The sequence below is a fragment of the Acanthochromis polyacanthus genome, chromosome 2 (assembly GCF_021347895.1).
Source record: "Acanthochromis polyacanthus isolate Apoly-LR-REF ecotype Palm Island chromosome 2, KAUST_Apoly_ChrSc, whole genome shotgun sequence".
NCBI classification, from domain to species: Eukaryota; Metazoa; Chordata; class Actinopteri; family Pomacentridae; genus Acanthochromis; species Acanthochromis polyacanthus.
Genome location: NC_067114.1, coordinates 9,056,800 through 9,076,691, shown reverse-complemented (window position 1 = coordinate 9,076,691; position 19,892 = coordinate 9,056,800). Strand labels below are relative to the sequence as shown.

The following is a 19,892-nucleotide window of genomic DNA, read 5'->3' as shown; positions in this document are numbered from 1 at the left end:
TTCCACTACAGTGTAAATAGTGGTTGTTTGTTGTCCTTCTGTGCTGCGAGTGAGGAAGGCTCCCACAGACAATAAGCTGCTCACAGGCTGATGACTAAGGAAGGCAACCCGCGGCGGAGTCGTTATGGCAACAGAAGTTTGCCAAATAGACTGTGCTGAAATTGGACAAGTGTGAACACACAATCGATGCCCCCCTCCCCCCACTCCCATATGACATTTCAGGCATAGGACCTTTGCAGTAAAATCTTGTGCACGGTGGACAGGTTTTCGTGCAGCGAGGTCAGTTTAAAGCGGCCTTTAAACAGATCTAACAGTATCAGGACACCCTAATTCCACTGAGATTCTACTTCCTCATGCTCATGCATGATGTCATTTTGCCCTAATAATAAAAACAAACAGCCATCCTTTTCTATACATGTCTGAAATTTAGAGTTTATTTCTTCAGCGCAGAAAACTATAACCAAGAGGTGTATCAAACAAACATGACACAAATAATACTGCATGGTGAACTTTCCAAGAGTCAGTCAGGCAGGAAAAAGATCGCTAGCAACGAGCATTAAGTAAAAACAGGATGCTGACAAACAGTACCAATCATTATCCTCAATTAATTTCAACTTAATCACAATTATTTACTCAAGCAGAGCTTTGCCTGAGCACCAACCTGTGCTTGAAAGGTGCAGACTGCACGGAGTGAGGGAGATACAAACAGATAAAGTATACTTTGGTGTGGAGCCGACATGAGTGAAACAGACCACCCTGAATTCTGGGCACTTATTTCTTAACAAGACAAAACACTGAGACTGACGAAACTCTGCTCTCATATTTCAATAAATATGCAGCATCTATACCACAAAGAGAAGATGCGCAACAGCAACAATACATACAACATTTAAACAATAGTTGTTGGAGTACATTGTAAAGAAGGAGGTCCTTACAGGGCCAGTATTACCTGCTCCGATGAGAAAATATACTATTATTACTGTTGTGAATAGGTACAGCAGGTGTACCTTTGTAAATATATGTGCAAATCATCATGATTGTCTGATCAACAAAGACAATTTGGTAACAGAAATTCATACAAACCCCTTTAATTCCCCCTTTATACTTAAGCACGGCACATTTCAGTGTCCACACAAACGTCCTGTCAGCTTATCAAGGCTTTCCTTTTAGTCATCCCTCCATAAAGTGCCGTTCTTTTGTCAGATGCTGGTCTTTGTGTAAAATGGAGATGACAATAAAAATCTCTTCAAAACCACCTGATCAAGATGAGGCTTTCATGAGTAATATGAGGGGTTTGGTGAAGAAAAGGATTTCTTTCCGCTGCTGAGTTTTAGTGTTTGGTAAGGCAAGAGGGCCGCTTCCTCCTCATTCAGTCAACGATGACCGAGAGCAGAGCCATGATGGCTACGCCACAGAAAATGAGCAGTATCTGCAGTAGGGAGTGCCTGGAAGAAAGAACAAAGGTTACAGATTCAGACTGATTCAAGGACATTAAAGCAATAATGCCATCTGCTCTTTTTCACACCACAGAGCTCATCACGCATTTTCAATTTATTTCTCACCAAGTTCTCTTCTACTACGGCCTTCACTCACAGTCACCACAGCTGAACTCCAACAAACAAGAACAGGGTTTCCTGCAGAGGTTTTGGCCCCTAATAATGCCATGGGGTCACATTTTGTTTTATTTTTAATGTGAACACACACACAACGAATCGCATTGCAGGCGGTTTGATTCAGACCCGGTTTACTGCTACTCCAGTGATCAACAGTTGGTGGTGACGGCACACAAACCAATGCAACAATTACAACGGAACAGTTGATTGAAACATTATTAAATCACAGGAGCTGTGGTGTTTTGATGAAGATAAAATGCGTAACAATGTGGAATTATAAAAATTTTATATCATGCTGCCTGCAAAATTAGATTTTCTAGACACAAGGAAGCATGCTTGTTTGGTACAGAAATGAAAACGTTACCTGTCCCACTACAGTTGTGACTCAAATTGCAACTGCATTATCAGGCAAAATAATCACAGTAACATTTTAATGCACATAGTAACAATCTTCACCAAAGGCAGCATAGAGGGACACCGACAGTGACTTAACATGGACATACAGTGATGGAAAAAATGATTAGACCACCCTTGTTTTCTTCATTTTAATGCCTGGTACCACTAAAGGTACATTGTTTGGACAAATATAATAACAAAACAGCTCCTTAAGAGCTTAACTTAAGAGCTGATATCTGGATATTTTTCATGGTTTTCTTGATAACCAAAATCACTGAAGTTCTTGAATCAATAGCCATGGCACTGTTCTGCCAAAAACAGTGCTTTTAGGCCTTCCTTGTTTTCTTTTCTGTCTGATTTAGTCACACGATGCACACAGGAGTTAGCACTTGATTGCATAATCATTGTTTTTGATGACGCAGACATGCATCTTGGCACGCTCTCCACCAGCTTCTGACATTGTTCTGCCGTATTCTTCAGGTAATATACCTTTTGTGGTACCAGCCATTAAAAAGAAAAAGAAAATGAAAATACAACGGTGGTCTAATATTTTTTCCATGACTGTAAATAAATGCGATTCAAGTGAGATATCAAAGTGTTTTTGAAAATCACTTCTGCACAATGTTTTGAGTACAGAAATCCATTCAACATGCAGCAATGCACGTATAAACACACCTTAAACTGGACTCCTCCAGCAGGTCAGGCACCACATTCACCAAAGCTATGTAGAGGAAGCCTCCAGAAGTGAATGGCAATATCCAGCTGCTGACATTTTCTAGAAACGTTTTGAAAGACTTATGAGTGATTACTTCAGCTGTGAAATGGTCTCATGTTAACAGTAATGTGTTAAGCTGTGTGCGTGTTGGTCCCACTCTACCTGAGCCTTTTGGTGACTGAGCACACAGAGCGAAGCAAGCTCCCAAAACACCGACGAGCGCTGTAGACAGCTGCATGCGAGCAGCACTCCATCTATCAAAGCCGGCCCTCAGCAGAATGGCAAAATCTCCCACCTGCAGACGGTGACATTGTTCACAACACTAAAACGAGTTTACAGTTAGATTCCTCCTGTATGCCGTCAACTCTGCAAGCATGAACCTGAACCTCCAAATTTAGAAATGGTATTAAAGAATTTAGAAAGAGCTCCGTTATCTCACCTCATGGGGGATTTCATGGAGCAGGATGGCGAAGGTGGTGAGAAAGCCGACCTGCAAGAAACGTCTCATAAGTGCTGCTTTGTCTGAAGAAATGTCCCACGTAAAGAAGCATAAATGTAAAGACGTCACAGGCAGGTGTAAGCCCATTGTTCTGTTAGCATAACGTTAGCGTAATTCTGGGAGAGAGGTAATCTAAATGCAAAACAAACCTTGATGAGCCACCCTGAACAGTTTTATTTACCGTCTAATTTATTAAAGAACTTTTCCCCTTAGGAAAAAGACAAAATGCTCATAAGTGATAGTGCAGCCTAATGATTGTTTTCCCAAAAATATTTTAACCTTTTCTTTTAATTAAGCTTAAAAATTTTGAGATAATCACCAACGACTTCATTATAGTAAATGAAAATGTGTTTAAAAATCTCTTGACATCAAGTTAAATTTAGCAGATCACTGTTTGTCCAAGAGGAGGTGTAAAAAACTCAAATGCTCACGGATTTAAAAGTTCAGTTATCAAGTAAATATGATAAGGTGAACGTAACTGAACAAAACAAAATGATGAAATGATTCAAACAGTTATTGTTGTCTCTTTGGTTCAATAACAGATTCTCTTTCATTCTGTAAACAAAGGTTGTACTCTATTTCATTTGGTGTGATTTATCCTTTTTCTTTTGCCCTTGAATTATATTTTTTTCTTTCCTTTAATGCACTATGGAATGTTTGGATTCTGTTTGTATCAATTGGTGTTTGTTCTGTTAAATTATAATTTATTTATTATAAACTTCTGCATAATTCTCCACTTTTTGCTTCTCAGGTGTTTTTTTCCCCTTTCCATATGAATTTTCTTTCTGTTGAAATATTGTCTAACTGTTTTTGTGGCTTGTCTGTCAAAACACTAAGTAAACAGCTTTGAAAATATGCTAAAAAAATTAATATTTATGTAAACCACTACAAGCTCATTTTGCACAAGTAATGACCACGTGCCTTTAAGACTTTCTGATCCGAGACAAAATTGACACATTGATATTATTTAATATCCTTTAAGTTCTACTATAAACATGAAAAAAAGTTCAAGTATGTTTATCAGCCATTCAGAATTAAGAACTGTGAAGTCCTTCATGTTTAATCAACATTGTGTCGATGCAGAACATTTTCCTACTGCATTTCAAGGTGGCAAAAATTACATAGTGACGAACGCACAATGAGTAAACAGAAAACACTGGTGAGATGTCTTGTATGTGCATGTTTGAGACATCTAGTTAACTTCCTCTCTGGCACATTGATCCATGGTTCATGCTGCTAGCCTTATGTCTCTCCAGCTGGACTCTCTTCCCACAGCTACAAATATACAGTAACCTACTGAAGCGACACAAATCCAAGCTACTGCAGTTTGAAGTGAACATTTTTCAACAAGCCGGTAACACTATAAAACACAAAAAAGGTTCAAACTCAAAGAGACCGTTGTATCCTGCAATGAGTTCCCACTGAGTGGTCTTTTTAAGACAGTGGGAAAGCTGGTACGACAGGTCTGCAGCTCTGCCAGGGAGCCTTATATGCTGCCAAACACTGTACTCACAAGGGAGGTGTTATATGTCTAAATTCACCGTATTTGAGCCCTTTGCTTTCATTTAGCATTGCAGTAGTTTGCTTTGATCGTTTTCTAGCTCTCCTGCAGTTCTTAATATTCAACCTTTTAAAGTGCAAACAACCAAATTTGCATTCACACATAGTCACACTCGATGGACATCGTGTTTATTATTCAGTCTGACGTTGTCTGCTTGTCAGCCATGTACTCTTTCATGACAGGATCTGAGATGTTATTCACTGACCACTGGCATACGGCACAGCTGAAAATATTGAGGTATCTCACTATGCAGTTAGATTAGGGCATTTTTTTTTTTTTGCTTGCTCAGCTATCAATAATGAAAACTGCCACTTTAAGTTCTATATTTCACACCTCAATTGTCCAACATGCTCATATGACAGACATTGCAGTGTCAGCTGATGTACTGTATTCAGAAGAAATGAATGTTAGTTTATGACTGGGCCAGTCTGGTCTGAAACCACAGCGAGCACCTGAAATTATAGTTCACAAAACCCAGGAGTTTCTTTAGAAATATGCACAGCGAGGACGAGGTGTAAATGTAATCACATTCTCACACAAGTTTGCTAATCTGCTGTCAGGGTGGCTGTGCCTCAGGCTGTAAAACAGGGTGTCCACTAATCACAGGGTTGTCGGTTCAATGGCCTCCTGGCCGCTTGCCGAAGAGTCCTTGGGCAAGACACTTAACACCAAGCTGCTCATGCTGGCAGCTACTCCAATTCACTGCGGTTTTGTCATCATGAATTGCTGTGACTGACTGCGTGCATGTGTAAGAGTGGGAACATTGTAAAGTGCTGTTTAACCTCATAAAAGGGCACTGAGGGCTCCAGGTTACTGATTAGAAAGTTGGAGATTCAAGCGCCAGCACTGCCAGGGTGACTGCCTTCAGCAAGGCCCTGGCTGCCACTGTGCTCTGACTTTCCTACAAGTTGGAGTTTTCTCTGTTCATAACTGAAGTTCTAAATCCAATACTGCAGGACAATTAGGGCTGCAACTAACGATTATTTTAATAATCGATTAATCAGTCGATTATTTTTTCGATTAATCGATCAGTCGGATAAAAAAAAACACATTTTTAATTTCTGCCTCTTTATTCAGAAATAGAAGATTTGGAATGACAGAGCAAATAAGATCATTGTAGTGAAGCCTTTGTCTTCAACCATCAACAGAGGCCTCATGTCAGTGACGGTCATGTTGAGGATGCTCTCAGTCAGACAGCTGCTTGCTGCGGTGGACATGATGTCTTTCTCATCATAAAGCCTATCAGTGCAATCCATCCTGCCTCACTCCAACACAGACCAGTGTCTTCACTCTGAGTTTGTCTGAAAATTTAAAACTTGAGGCTTAACCTTCAAATTATTACCGCCAATGTGTGCAAGTTACATTTATTTATAATGCATATCCAAACCATGCTTAAGCTGATTAAAGTGACATAAAAAGCATCGCTCACAGTCACACACGCCCTATCACTGTTATTAATCAGCTAACAAGCAGAAGCTAGCATCAGGTGAGCTAACAGAAATAGGATACTGACGTTACATTTCCTCATTTAAAAGTGGAACAAACACAGGATAATGTAGTGACTGAAAGTGTGTGTCCACTAGATGACACACACCATTTGTGGCATGCTGGTCCGGTTGCGGTGCGTTTCCAGCTGCGATCCGGTGCGTTTACCTGCAGCTCATTTGCATAAAGTAGACTCTACTTCTACTGTCCTTAAACATCTAAACTAGCCTTTGGTGAACTAAAACAAGGACAGCATCAGCTGCTGCAGCTTATTCACCTTCAAATGATTTCAGAAATATTTTTTGCTTAAGTGTTTTCGAAATAAAACGGAAAGTTTGCCGCTGAGCCGCTGTGTTTATCACACTCATCTGTCAGACGGTCAAGCTGAAAGCGCAGTCACATGACCATGTAGCAGCCCGCTCGTGACCGTCCGCAATCCGTGCGATTTTCAGATGCGTCCGTTGCCGTGCTGGAAAATCGCATTTAGTGGACAAGCGGCATGTTTTTTTGTTTTGAGAAACTGTTTTCTCCGTGTCAGTCATGTTTCATTTGTTTAATTTACTCTTCCTTTGAAAACACCGCCTCTGCTCTGCATCCACCTCGCTCTGTTCAACTGCGATTTTTTTTTTTTTTTTCTGTTCAACTGCGATGACGGCTCCGCGACATGGTGAGTGACGTATGAATCACGTGACACAACGAATCGATAATGCAATTCGTTACCAACGCTTATAATAATCGATTATTATAGATTTTATCGATTCGTTGTTGCAGCCCTAAGGAAAATATCTCTGTTTTGAAGCGCAATTTCACTCTACTGTTGCCTTTGTTTTAAAGCAGGTAGCAGACATTTTTTTTCCACCATGAAACTTACTCTTGACTCACTATCTGGCATTAAACGGCTTGAATTAGATATGCTGCATTCTGAGACTGTCCAGACTTTACTGTAATATTTACTGACTGGAACAGATTTGTAATTTGAGCTACAACACCCTTTTAAAACAAACTCTTGACTGTACGTTTATTCAAATGAAAAATAAAGACAAAGTATCTAAGCTAGACAAATCAGTAATACACACACTACATGCATACTACTCACTAAATGTAGCACAGATCGAAATAAACTCTCATTAATTTTTGTGTGTAAATCACATATGAAAGAGAAACACTCCAAGATAGCAGTTTTTAGTCCTTGTAGTGTCGAGGTTGTCACATTTTCTTACCTTTTTACTAACCAAGAAACTCCCAGCGACTGCCAGTCCATGAGTGAAGTTGTCAATGCAGTTGGCCAGTAGGTTTAAGTACCCACTAGTCTGTGACACACAGAAAGAATGCCACTGTTACTCACATTAATCTGAGATGAGTCAGAACTGCAAAAACAACAAGAATATAATTATCAGTCAGAGAACATTTTTATTAAATTATGCTGAATTTGCTGAGCTGCGCCTCAACATCCAGAACCTAAGCTCGTATAGATTGTAACTTTAATTCCTATGCAAGTCTTACAATGTGAGCTCAGGTTATTTCAGCTTTGAAGTCAGACCCTATCAAAAAACACCTTTAAATGATCTGCTCCTTTAATACGGCACAAGAGGACAAATTCAACAACATAAACAGCAGCTTCTGGTGATGTAGCATGATTTTTTCTTTTTTCTTTTCCCCATAATAAACCAGTGACTCATTTATTGCCTGCTGAGTCTCTCTAAAATCAGTGTCTGCAACCCTGAGCAGAATAAGCGGGTAAAGACTGTCAAAGTTTTAAATAAAAGAATATCAGATTTATTGATGTCATTTGGTATTCTCATGTATGGTTGACCAGCTATTATTAGTGGCTAAAATTGTGCTGGCATAGTTTGTAGCTTGCTAGCATTTATGCTCCAAAATGTGTCTTTGCTGACTTTGGACTGCTCATACTTTGGAGATTTTGTAAATATTTTTTAGCAGTTTTAACTAGTAAAACCATTTCCTGACTCTCTCCCTCCTCTCTCTCTCTCTCTCTCTCCTTTCCCCCCCCCGAAATAGCATTACCACAACAACTTGTTCATTACAGAGCAGCAACATCTTTCAGATTCACTTTCTTGTAGACACTAAATGGTTGCATAACAATAATGTATTAATCACTATTCCAATATGAACATACAGACAATGATTTAGATGGAGTGAAAACAGTGCCAACGGTTGCATGCAACGAGCAGCGGTATCAAACTTTTAATTAGCACACATGCTTCTAAATAAATTTTAGTCTGCATACATCTATTTTTAGTCACAAATGCAAAAGAAATACTTATACTGTGAAGCCCTGAAGTGAGTCGCTGTTTATGACTCAGTTTGGAAGACTTAAGAAGCCACAAAGAAAAAAAAAAAAACATCTCTTACATAAGCAAACCATGTCAAATGTTTACCCCCAGTGGTGGACCCCTTCTTCAGAATTTTCTGTCTTTGTGTGAACTGTGATATATTTTGGTTGTCAGCATTACCTTGATTTTCTCTGATCTTTCCTGCAGACTCTGTTGCTTGGAGGATTTCCATGACTCAGCATGGTGCCCATTTCTGAGTGATACGACTGCTTTTTCATTGAAAACTGAATTAGACTGCGTCTGTGAAGGAAAAAGGAAGAAAAACAAGGCAAAAATGAACATGCTGTCCCCGCATGTTTTAAATGCAAGTACATTTTCTTTTTTTGGTGTTAAATGAATCATCTTTATGTTCCTATTACTTGTAAGTGTCTACTATCAGTAATATGCCATTAACTTGGAAGGAATGTCTCCCCAGTGTAACCATATTGCTCGTCTTGGCCACTAATGCCAGTCATGCTAAAAACAGTTTGTTAATGGTAATGCCTGAATCCCACAGTGCAATAAATGGACATTTTACTGTCGCTCCCGCTGTGTGTCAAAGGGTTCACCCACTGGCAGCAGAACAGCTGCTCAAACATTCTCATTATTTTTCTACCTTCCTACATATGCTGTAATCAGCACTCACTTGTACTTGCTTTGTTTCTCAGATATAACACACGACTCCTGAATTCCAGCACTGTTCAACATGCCTACATTTTAAATATAACAGAAGAGACCCATTCATCTCACGCTGCAGCTTCTGCTTTCCCAGAACAGTCAACTTCCCTGTTCCATCACTCAGAAACCACTTACGTTGCCATTTGCACTGATGGTCAAATTACGCGTGAGGGAAATAGCCTGCTGTCTTCTGGAAATGTTTGCTGCATGTCTACGATTGAAGCATGAGGAAGTAATAAAGTGGGATGAATTTTCAGCGCCATCAATCTCCTCAAACTGATTGGAGACAAATTGTCATTGCGGAACAGAGTGCAAGTTTGCTTCATTACAAATGTAAAATGATCTTAAGAAAGAAAGTAATAAAATATCTTCTTCACATTTATCACATTAAGCATTACAATTCTCTGCATGACACATCCACCAACAAACTGACCCACTTCTGATGAAAATACATTCAGCTTGTTACAGTTCTTGCATCTCTTAGCCTCAACACAAGACTTTTAGAAAAAACAAACTTAAAACATCCCTCTCTGTCTTTCACATGCAGTGTCACACTCTGTCCCCGTCTATTGTTGCCTCTGTCTATAAGCCGAGTGTTCTCCTGTGGACACTGAAATGGCTAAAGCAGCTGCTTCACCCCAGCACTATAAATAGACACTGGTGGAGGAGCTGAGCCGTGGATTCCAATCTTCTCCCTCAATGGCATTAGAAAGACAGGAGGGAGGATGAGAGCGCCTTTACAAACACACAGCAACCAGCCGCTCATTGTCTACAAAGAAGAACTGTGCCTCTTCGAGACGGGCCAATTGCGGCATGAGTGAGTGATTGAAATCATTCGTCACAGAAGGAACTGGGTGTTCCAACAAAGTCACAGCTGATTCCTGATTCCCACATTTAGCTGTAGTGATTTGACAACATTGTTCTGGGACTGCAGAACAGATATGTGACATAATTCAAAGTAATATAATATGCATAGGCTAATGGCTAGCGTTAATTTGCATAGTATGCCATTTGTGTGTCACTATAATATACAGAAAATAAAAGCGAGGCGGAGGAGCAGAGCTACAACGGACACACACACACACACACATATTGTCACCATTTTGGAAAATATGACAGCCCAAAACATTGCTCTACTCACTGAGCAGAGCAATGTGTGTGTTTGAGGAGCAGAGCTAATGCTAACTGAGTCAGCCATTCCCTAACAAATAGAAACTCAACGTGTATTAGTCTCTTGCTTTGAGGCAACCATGTTGATATAATATATAGACGGAAAGCTGATTAATACTAAAGATCGCACACAAAACAAAACAGGCAGTAAAAAGCTTAGATACAGTTTTGAATGAGTTCAGCCAGTGAGCTTTTGTGAATGTACTTTCAACACCTATTGATGGCGAAGGACGCTGTTGTCACTGAAAACATACAGTTCTAAAATAACCAAACAAAAAACAACTTTTGGTCAAAATATGAGGACTGCTCATTCAAAGACCTTTAGACTCAATACGGCACTTTCTTGGGTCCAACATAGTACAGCCACCAAGTGTGAAACAGATCAAACAAATGATTGTCGAGAAAAGGGAAAAACAGACCGACACATGTACACAAAGAGTCCTCCCTTCATAGGAAAATCATTTCTAAACAATAAGCTTCTGTTTTGATGCAATTTAGAACCTCCATCTCATTTTGATCCTCGTGTTTCAAACAGAGCACAATAAACTAAGGCAGAACATTTAATTGATTTCAAATCAAAATCGCAATTTTAATCAATGCAATTTGGAAATCAGAAAAGGCTGTAATTTGGAATATATGTTGTGCGGTGACACTGCTGTTCATGTCATAGCTTTTGGCCTACAGTCAAGCTCACCAGTCAGAACTGGCACAAAGAATCCGTATATACAACCACCAAAACCAAACAAAAGGAACACCTTATATTCATGGTGCAGAAAAATGGCTTCACTGAGCCAGAAGTGGACAATTTAGTCCTGCAGAAAAGCAGCAGTAAGATGGTGTGGGAGTATTTCAGGTTTATGATGATACATGTGTAACAAAAGAAGGCATTGAGCAAGATCGTGTATGGCCGAAAAGTCAAGTGAAAGTAGTGATGTCTTAACCCAGTCTAGCATACTGTGTTAGTGTCGTTTGTGACTGTTACCTTTATGAACAGGCCTCACAAGCCAAAATGCACTAACCCACTAAAGACAAGACAATGATAAAAGACACTAGACAAAAGACACAGAATTACCACTAGATATACTTCAGTCAAGTTACCCTAACTGTGTATAGCATGTAAGAACAATGTTTAGATGGAGCTGAAAATGTGACAAATTATAAACAGTTGCATGGTATGTATCTCATTGTATGGCATACATATTTTAAATACATTTAACAGTGAATATTGAACTGATACTGGACTAAAAAAAATATATTATACACTAAAAAGTATAAGTCTGCAGTTAGATATTCCCAAATCGTTCAGTCCTACAGTAAACACTAAGGATCACGTGGATAGGTTTTATATCGATCGACTCGGTATGCTTTTGCAGTAAGGGAGCATAAAATAAATAGCTTGCATATTTGGAGAATATACTCATTCTTTTTTCATACTTGGATAAGAAGATTGATGCCACTCTCATCCACGTATGGTAAACATGTACAGAGCCAGCAGCCACTTCGCTTGGCATAAACACTGGAAATACAGCGAAGCGACTACTCTGGCTCTGTCCAATTGGAAAATTCAACAACCGTTACTTCCAAGGCTCACTAATTAAAATATTAACATCTTGCCTGTTTCAACCATACAGAAACCAAAGCAAAGCAACAACACACTGAGCTTTCAGTAGAGCTATGTGACAGACTATTTCCTGAAGACAAATGTAGGAGTAATATAAATCTTTATATGTTTATCTGCACAAGAACGTCACTAAACATATTTCCCCAAAATGTCACAACCGACAGAAATATGCAGACTGAGCAAAACAGCAGTCTGCACTATGCATACCGATGAAAAAAAACTATGAGAAGGCTTGTATTGACATGCGTGTGTGCAGTGAGACGCTTTTGATCAGGAGCGAGCAGACTCTTCTAAGCACACATTATTTCACCAGAAACACTTACAGCAGAGTTAAAATTTAGATCTGAATCTGAAGCAGGATCCTCGATGCTGTCTTGGTCTGGAAACATTTTCTCAAGGAGTAGGAAGGACAGCAGACCGATGATTACCCACAAGCCCTGGGTCATGTAGTGGTTTTGTTTACCAGCTAAAAGGGTAGCAGACAGATTGTAAATAAGACAGAGTGCAAATACAGTAAGTGGCAGGTGGCCTACAGCATAATACCAGAACAATAGGTATGTGAGAGGGATTACTGCAAACATTTGTGTTTTTATTAACTACTGTCAAGAGAAACATTGAATTCCTAATATTTCTTCTTCACTTGGCTTGTGTGATGCTACAGGAACAGATTAATGCAATCCTGTCATAAAAAATTTGAAATTTTGGAAGTAAGTAGTACTCGGTTAATTGAGCAACAACTGCTGTCCCAAAGTATGCTTCATGCACCTGAAATATCCTCACTCCGCAAGGTCTATGACAAAATAGACTGTTAGGTCAGGCAATGTAGTAGGAATAGTGCAATAATAAAATATCCCTTGCATATCGCAATAACTTTCAGTTCTTTAGAGTGGCAAATGGGTAAAACAGCTTTCTATAGAAAGGTAGCAAAAAAAGACCCACCTGAAGAGCTAGAGAGCGCCCACGCCTCAGGAAGGAGGTGAAGGAATACATCACCAAGGAGACCACCAATAGCAAAGCTCAAGAGCTGCTTCAGCTTCTGGCACCCAGCTGACAAAACACAAACAAGGTAACAATCATTGTAAAGTATGATTAGCCACGGGATCGTTCATTTTGGTCTGACATCAAACCCACAAATAAATGATGACAAATCTACAGCTCTGTAGCTCCTTTCCCTTTTCTACAAATTAATGAATCATTTCATCATTGAACTGTCTCTGACACACCTTACTAATATTAGCTGGGATTACTCATGCTCACTTTTATTCTAAAGGAGTTCCTTTGGTAATGACTAACCTCTGGTCAAGACTGCACTTGACAACCCACAGCCTAAAATACATCTGGAATGCCACATCCCTTAGGGTGGGGCTCCTAAGGAGGCCTCAAATCTAAGGCTGACCTGTAGCAACATAGGCCTGATTACTAAAGTCTAATAGTAGGAATTAAGATACATCACATTATTGTTGTTGTTTAAATGTTGCATAGAAAGCTGATGTGGTCACCTAAACCATTCTTATTTCCAACAGTTCTGCTAATAAATAAGAAACATACATCAGAGAAATTGATAAAAACATGAACTAGGTGACGTTTGTACCGTTTATCATTGGTGTGTATTACTGTCTGTCTCTTGAGATTTAAACACAGCAACTATTAGCTGGATTGCCAGAATATCTTGTACACACATTTGTGGCCCCAAAACAAGAAATCCTACCAAGTTTTGTGGTTCTCAGACTTTTAATTCACTGCTGTGACATGATCAAAATAACAACTTGTACAAAACTGAGTTTCTCACCAATTATTTCTTGCAAAACTAATGGCATATCTGCCTCAGGTCTACATTAGTTTGGTTCTAATTAACACATGTTGTCAAGCTAAACACTGGCATGGTGGTGTTATCATTTAGCTGTAGATTCTTTGAGCTTCTTCTATGTATTGAACCTTTAATTACACCGCTGTCTTTCAATAATTTTTTAACCAGAGCATTTTTTTGTTTTAATTGTATTTAGTGTGCAAGCAGACAACCTTTTAACTGACAGTCAGATATTCTTCCTATCGCTCTTGTAGCAGTTTTTGTCATTTTAATAAAAAAAACTTCTGCAGCAGCCTTCTTTCAAAGCACTCAGTCTCATTAGGACTGGCAGACGAAGATCCAGCAGAGCAACTTGTTGATCTCACTGGATGTTGTTTTCTTCTATTGAGAGCTGAGGCTTAATACAGAGTCAGTGAAAAGCTGGAGTTTTCAGGGAATATAGTTGAGAGACGTACGATGAATTGTCAATGCCAGGACAGATGGATTGCTTGTTTGTAGTATCGGTGACAGAGAAAGCATGACCCTAGAACATGATACGCTCTGCTGGGCTAATGAGGCGGAGATATTTTCTTGTTTTACTGGAGACATTTGCACTCTGAAGTGTTGTGCTTTCAACACTGTCAGTTTCTAGCCGCGTACCATTGACATGGTGCAATCTGTGTTCATGTTGATGCAGATATATTAAAGACACTTAACCTAGTTTTATGCTGAAATCAAAAACAGTCATATTGCTGCTATAACTAGCTCTTCATAATGTAGTACACAAATACCGCAGATGATTGATTCCTGCTTTTGAAAACTGATTTTGCCATTTAAAGGTCATTGTTTCACTGTGTTGACACAGATATCATGTTTTTTCTTGCACAATAATGCATGTAACAGAAATAAGATAAATACTGTAATAGCATAGTATGGCGTACGCCAAACATTTAGCAGGCATGTTTAGGTAACATATTGTGAGTTTATACCTTCTGTTTTGAGGGCTGCTCCAGCTTCAATGGGAATGACAAGCAGAGGAAAAACCCCACTGAGGCCTACAGCAACAGAGCCCACCAGGGACAGGAGCCAAACATGAGTATGCTCACTGGCTAGGAAGTCTGCTACCGCCTGGAGGCCTGGGAGGTCATCTGTCAGGCTGGGGCCTGGTCCTGCAGCCGTGGCTGTTGCATGAGCCATTGCTGCTTGTGTCATTTTCTGGCTGCTTGATCCCCCTCTGGAGGTCAGCATCAGCAGGGTAACTGGGATAAAGAGAGCAGCTACAGCCCAGCTGGGCTTCCGACAGCTTCCACCTTTCATCCGTCCCACGGTCCAAAAAGCACTTGCCACCAGTAATGCTGTAAGAAGAGCACACTTTGAGACAAACTGGCCTCTCCTGCACCGTTCATCTTGTAAATATACTTTATATACAAACGGCAACTGTCAGAATTTCCTAAAACCCACAGCGATGTCTTTTTGTTTCATGCATTTTCCATAATAAATACAACACGAAACATTGCAGTTGTATTTTTGCATAAAAAATGACTTCAACGATAAGCAGACTGTCAAAAACGTTGCAAATAAATGTTCATCATCGTTAAAAAAAAACAGAATTACAGATGCTAACAGAAACTGTAGCCCAGCTAACAGTGGCTTTCAGAGGTACAATAGTGGCCAATACAGACAGGTGTGAAATGAAAAGAAAAACCTGAATAAATGAGTAGAGAAACACAATGAATCACCTGCACAGATCCTTTCATGCAGGTGCACAGCATGCCACAAAGAACAAAAAACATCCAATCATACTGTCACATTTATGAAAAAGCTGAGTAGCACCAGTTGATTCTGCTTGTCTATCAAGAGCGCAAGATGAAAAAAAAACAAGTGACTTTGAAAGAGACTTTACTGTTGAGGCACAAATGGCAGGAGTTTCAGTCACCAAGGCTGTTTAACTGAAGTGTTTTAATAGGAACGGTGACTAAAGTGACATCGTCATACAGAAGGAGTTAAGAGGGTTGCAAATTGTGGTCAACAGTGCACATTTAATGATCATGATGTCTTATGCATTAGTGTGACATTTAAGGAATAACAAAACTGAAACTCTACTTCGGTTGATAGAGAAAGTCCATACAACAAAATAAAAGCAAGAACAGTCTGTCGACAATTACATAATGAGGAATACTATTGTGAGGATGCAGTGCATGAATCCCTCATTACCAAGATAAATATACATGTGAGAGTTCACTGGTCTGAAGGGACATGGGGAAAATGTTATATGGTCAGATGAGTCATCATTCACCATATTTATACACCTACAATTTAAAGGGTTACACTGTGTGGGGCATTTTGCTGCCATAGTCTGGGTCTACTTGTCCCCTTAGAGGAAATGGTCACTGCAAATCAATACAAAGTTGTACTGGGTGATCATCTTGATCCTATGATGAAACATTCCTATTTTGATAAGAGTGGCCTCCTTCAGGATGACAATGATCCCATCCATAGGGCATGAGGGTCACACAATGGTTTGAAGAAAATGATGTGAACCACATGCTGTGGCTTTCAGAGTCAAAAAATCTCAACCCAATTAAATACCTATGGAACAATTCAGACTTTTGTAAAAGACAGGGCTCTCCAACATCATCATCACTAAAAAACCAAACAAGTTCCTCGCCAGTATATATACCAGACAAATGAAATTCCATCTCCCCAGTAGAGTTCAAAGGATTGGAAAATCAAATACTTGGGAGTACTGAAGCTGTTGTGGCAGCACATGGTGGCCCAACACCTTGTCGCCTATCGATATACATACTTTACAATGATCTTTACAAGGGATACATTACATTTACTTTTTTAAAAATTGCTTTATAGTCACATAAAATCAGGCATTTTACAGCTCTAAAATAATTAACCATAAATTAGCAAACAAATTATGTTAGAGAAAAATATTTCTAAGATATTTTGATCATTTCTGTACCACAATTTCTTTCATGTTGTTGGGTTTTAGGAAAAGGTAATATATGTTCTATCATGGTGAAAAGTTTCCTTTCACCAGATACTGATCATTATTGATAATTTTTAATGATCTCCTTCTAAGACTAGGTGTAAAAAAGGAGGAGACGTGGTCCAGGCAGCCACAGATAAGAGCGTCTTAGGAGGCCTGTATGGACGCCACGGTGAAAATGACAAAGGGGCTCCATTATCAAGGTATGATTGTCTGTTTATGATCCAGGTAGGAAGCCAGCTTAGAGTTTGTTCATGAAACTGAGCTTTGCTTTTTGCTACACGCTTTCATGGGAGTGTCTGATGCAATTAGATGAAACTACTGAGCATCCTATCAAAAAAATGTCGTCGTGCCATTAAAACACAATACGCCTTCATTAAATACATAGCTGGGAACAAGTACAACTGGTTCAGTTTCATCTCAGGATGTGAAAATAACAATGCTGTATGTATCACTGGTATCCTCTCGTGAGAAGAAAAGCTGACACAGATTTATATCTACATCGCAGAGGTTTGTTTACAAGCAGAAAAAAATACTGACACTGCACAGATTTGTGCAGTAAAATTACACTACACAAAGTTTATAAATTTACACAATGCTCATAATTGATACAGTGTCTATTGCCATCATATATACCCATCATTTTACATCCTATTGCCTGTCAAATAAACCAGTACCAATATACTGTTGTATGAAATATTGGCCAACATCTCAGACCATTTCATTTATCACTCTGCTTCTAGTATACATTATTGAATAAAACACTTCACATGTTGGACACAGCAGAAGCGTTTCACTGTCCAACAAACTAGCTAAAATCAAGAATTGCTTAGTTTATTCTCACACCAGTCTTCTTTGTTCAGATGCTGCAGCTGAGTTAAAAGTTCAGCTTTGGCAGCAGCGAGAGAAAACTCCTGAAACAGCAGGCAAACTGTCTTTTGGCAGCAGCCAAGTGATGTTTGTCCACGCCTCTGAAAGAGTGGCTGTGAAAAGTTGTGGCAGCATTGCCTTTAACTTACAGCAACACAAAATTCACATTACGCAGAGGTATTTACAAGGCACGCAGTTCATCATTTTCCTTTCTGAGTTAGCAGAGTGCTTCTGAGCAGAATAATAGAGAATTTTATTTAAATGTCGTGGTGTTAAAGTGACAAAAACTGTAGTGAAAAAAAAACATTTAAAAAAAACTGTGAACTAGCTAAACTCTCACGTCTGCGGGTAAAAGTTAGCAAGCTAACGTTAGCCGATGCTGCGGACGGACGTGGCTTCCTAAAAAACGTTAGCAAATTAGTGCTAACGGCTACAACTAGCATCACTTTCACAAACTTACTGCTGTCGACACCGGCCAGAAAAAATCCCATTGGTTAATATTAACATCAAATAACAGCGTGAATGTGGCGTTTAATCTTCACCTACCTTGTGATTTCGGCTGTCTTTGCACCAGTGTGTCCCTGCCATCCAGGCCGGCTTGATGAAGGCAGGCTTCCGCTGAGTTCCTCCGGACTCCCAGCTGCTGCGGGCTGGAATCCGCTCGCTGCAGCGCACCAGTAGCTGTCGGTCACCACGGCTTCCCCCAGACAGCCACGTATCAGGATCCTGGAGGGAAAAAAATATAAACAGCACAGGCGAGTCACAGCACTGATCCCGCCCCACCAGAAATATCAGGAAGTAACTTTACTCCCCTCCTCTCTAACCCCAGGATCCTGAAACTGACCCACATCACAGACTAAACCCAGGAGATTTTTTAAAAAGATTTAAAAAAAATCAGGTTAGTTCATAAAAATGTCTGTGTAGATTCTAGGTCATCCAAGAGTTTCAGTAACTTCACATCTGTTTTTTGGTTTTAACTCTCACCCAAGACTCTAACTGACTCATGAGGACACACACATATGACCACCCCACATATGTTTGATAGTCGTATTCTCTTAACATATGGGTCAACATGAAAGTGAGAGGCTTTGAAATCCACTTGATATATTTTACATACATTTTTATAACACGTATAAAAATGTAATGCTTTCTATGTTCATTATAGCCCTGTGACAGACTAGTGACCTGTCCAGGATGTCCCCTGCCTTCGCACGAGTCAGCTGGGATAGGCTCCAGCACCCCACGTGACCCTAGTGAGGATAATGCGGTGTATAGAGGATGGATGGATGGATGGATAGATAGATGTTCATTATGATCATGTCTTTACAAATTCCAGTTATTTATTGTGGGAAACAATAATTTATTAATAAAAAATGACTAGATATCACTAAAATGTCAACTAAATAACTGTCCAGATGTAATAACAACCGCATTCTAATTAGCTAAACAATAAAATGAGCTTTATCAAAAAATGTTTTGATTGTGTTCTTTTTATTGAGCTGAGATCATCATGACAGGTATTTTTTGGCAATATATCAAATTTTATATGCAAAATAACAAATTGTATCTGTGTCCTAGAAATCACTTTCAGCTAAGTTACTCTTAAAATTCCAGATCACATGACCTGCTCCACATGATGTCATTTCCTCCTGAAGAAAAGACTGGCAAAACTCCAAGGCTTTCTTCATTATTTAATATAAAGTAGCATGTGTTAAATGTGGATTTATCACATCAACTAGACATTTTCTGAAAATTTACAAAAAAATAGAGTTGTCTGTTTGTGCAAATGAACTCTTCATATATATAATTTATTTTTGTATTGTTGTGTGCTTTTATTCTTGTTTTTGTTTCAGTCTGGAACAGGTGCTCAATACATATCACTCTACATTATACAATGTATAAATGTGTTTGTGACAAATAAAGGACTTGAATCTTGAATCATACAGTTTTCCTGTTTTTCTTCACACAAACTGTAACTGTAACAGACTGTTTGAAAATAGTTTATTATCAACAAGTTCACATTTCAGCTGTTATTTTAAAGCAAATAAAGGTTTACAGTAATAAGATGTAAGGCTTACAGTAAACAAACAATAAAAAATAAGTTTCATGAAAATTTCTAAAAATCTGTTTGTGCAAATGAACTCTTCATATATACAATTTATTTTTG

General features: G+C 39.1%; 1 protein-coding gene across 1 annotated transcript; it reads right to left on the bottom strand.

Moving 5' to 3' along the window:
* Positions 1 to 405: 405 nt before the first annotated feature.
* On the bottom strand, positions 406 to 18,535 carry slc39a13 (solute carrier family 39 member 13). Its single transcript, XM_022201002.2, has 10 exons — positions 18,272 to 18,535; positions 14,847 to 15,212; positions 13,011 to 13,118; positions 12,395 to 12,537; positions 8,744 to 8,863; positions 7,490 to 7,579; positions 3,164 to 3,214; positions 2,887 to 3,019; positions 2,685 to 2,784; positions 406 to 1,445 (listed from the first exon to the last, which is right to left on the bottom strand). The coding sequence occupies exons 2-10, from the start codon at positions 15,172 to 15,174 to the stop codon at positions 1,370 to 1,372; spliced, it is 1,149 nt and encodes a 382-aa protein (XP_022056694.2). The 5' UTR covers positions 15,175 to 15,212; positions 18,272 to 18,535; the 3' UTR covers positions 406 to 1,369.
* Between the last annotated feature and the right edge of the window lie 1,357 nt (positions 18,536 to 19,892).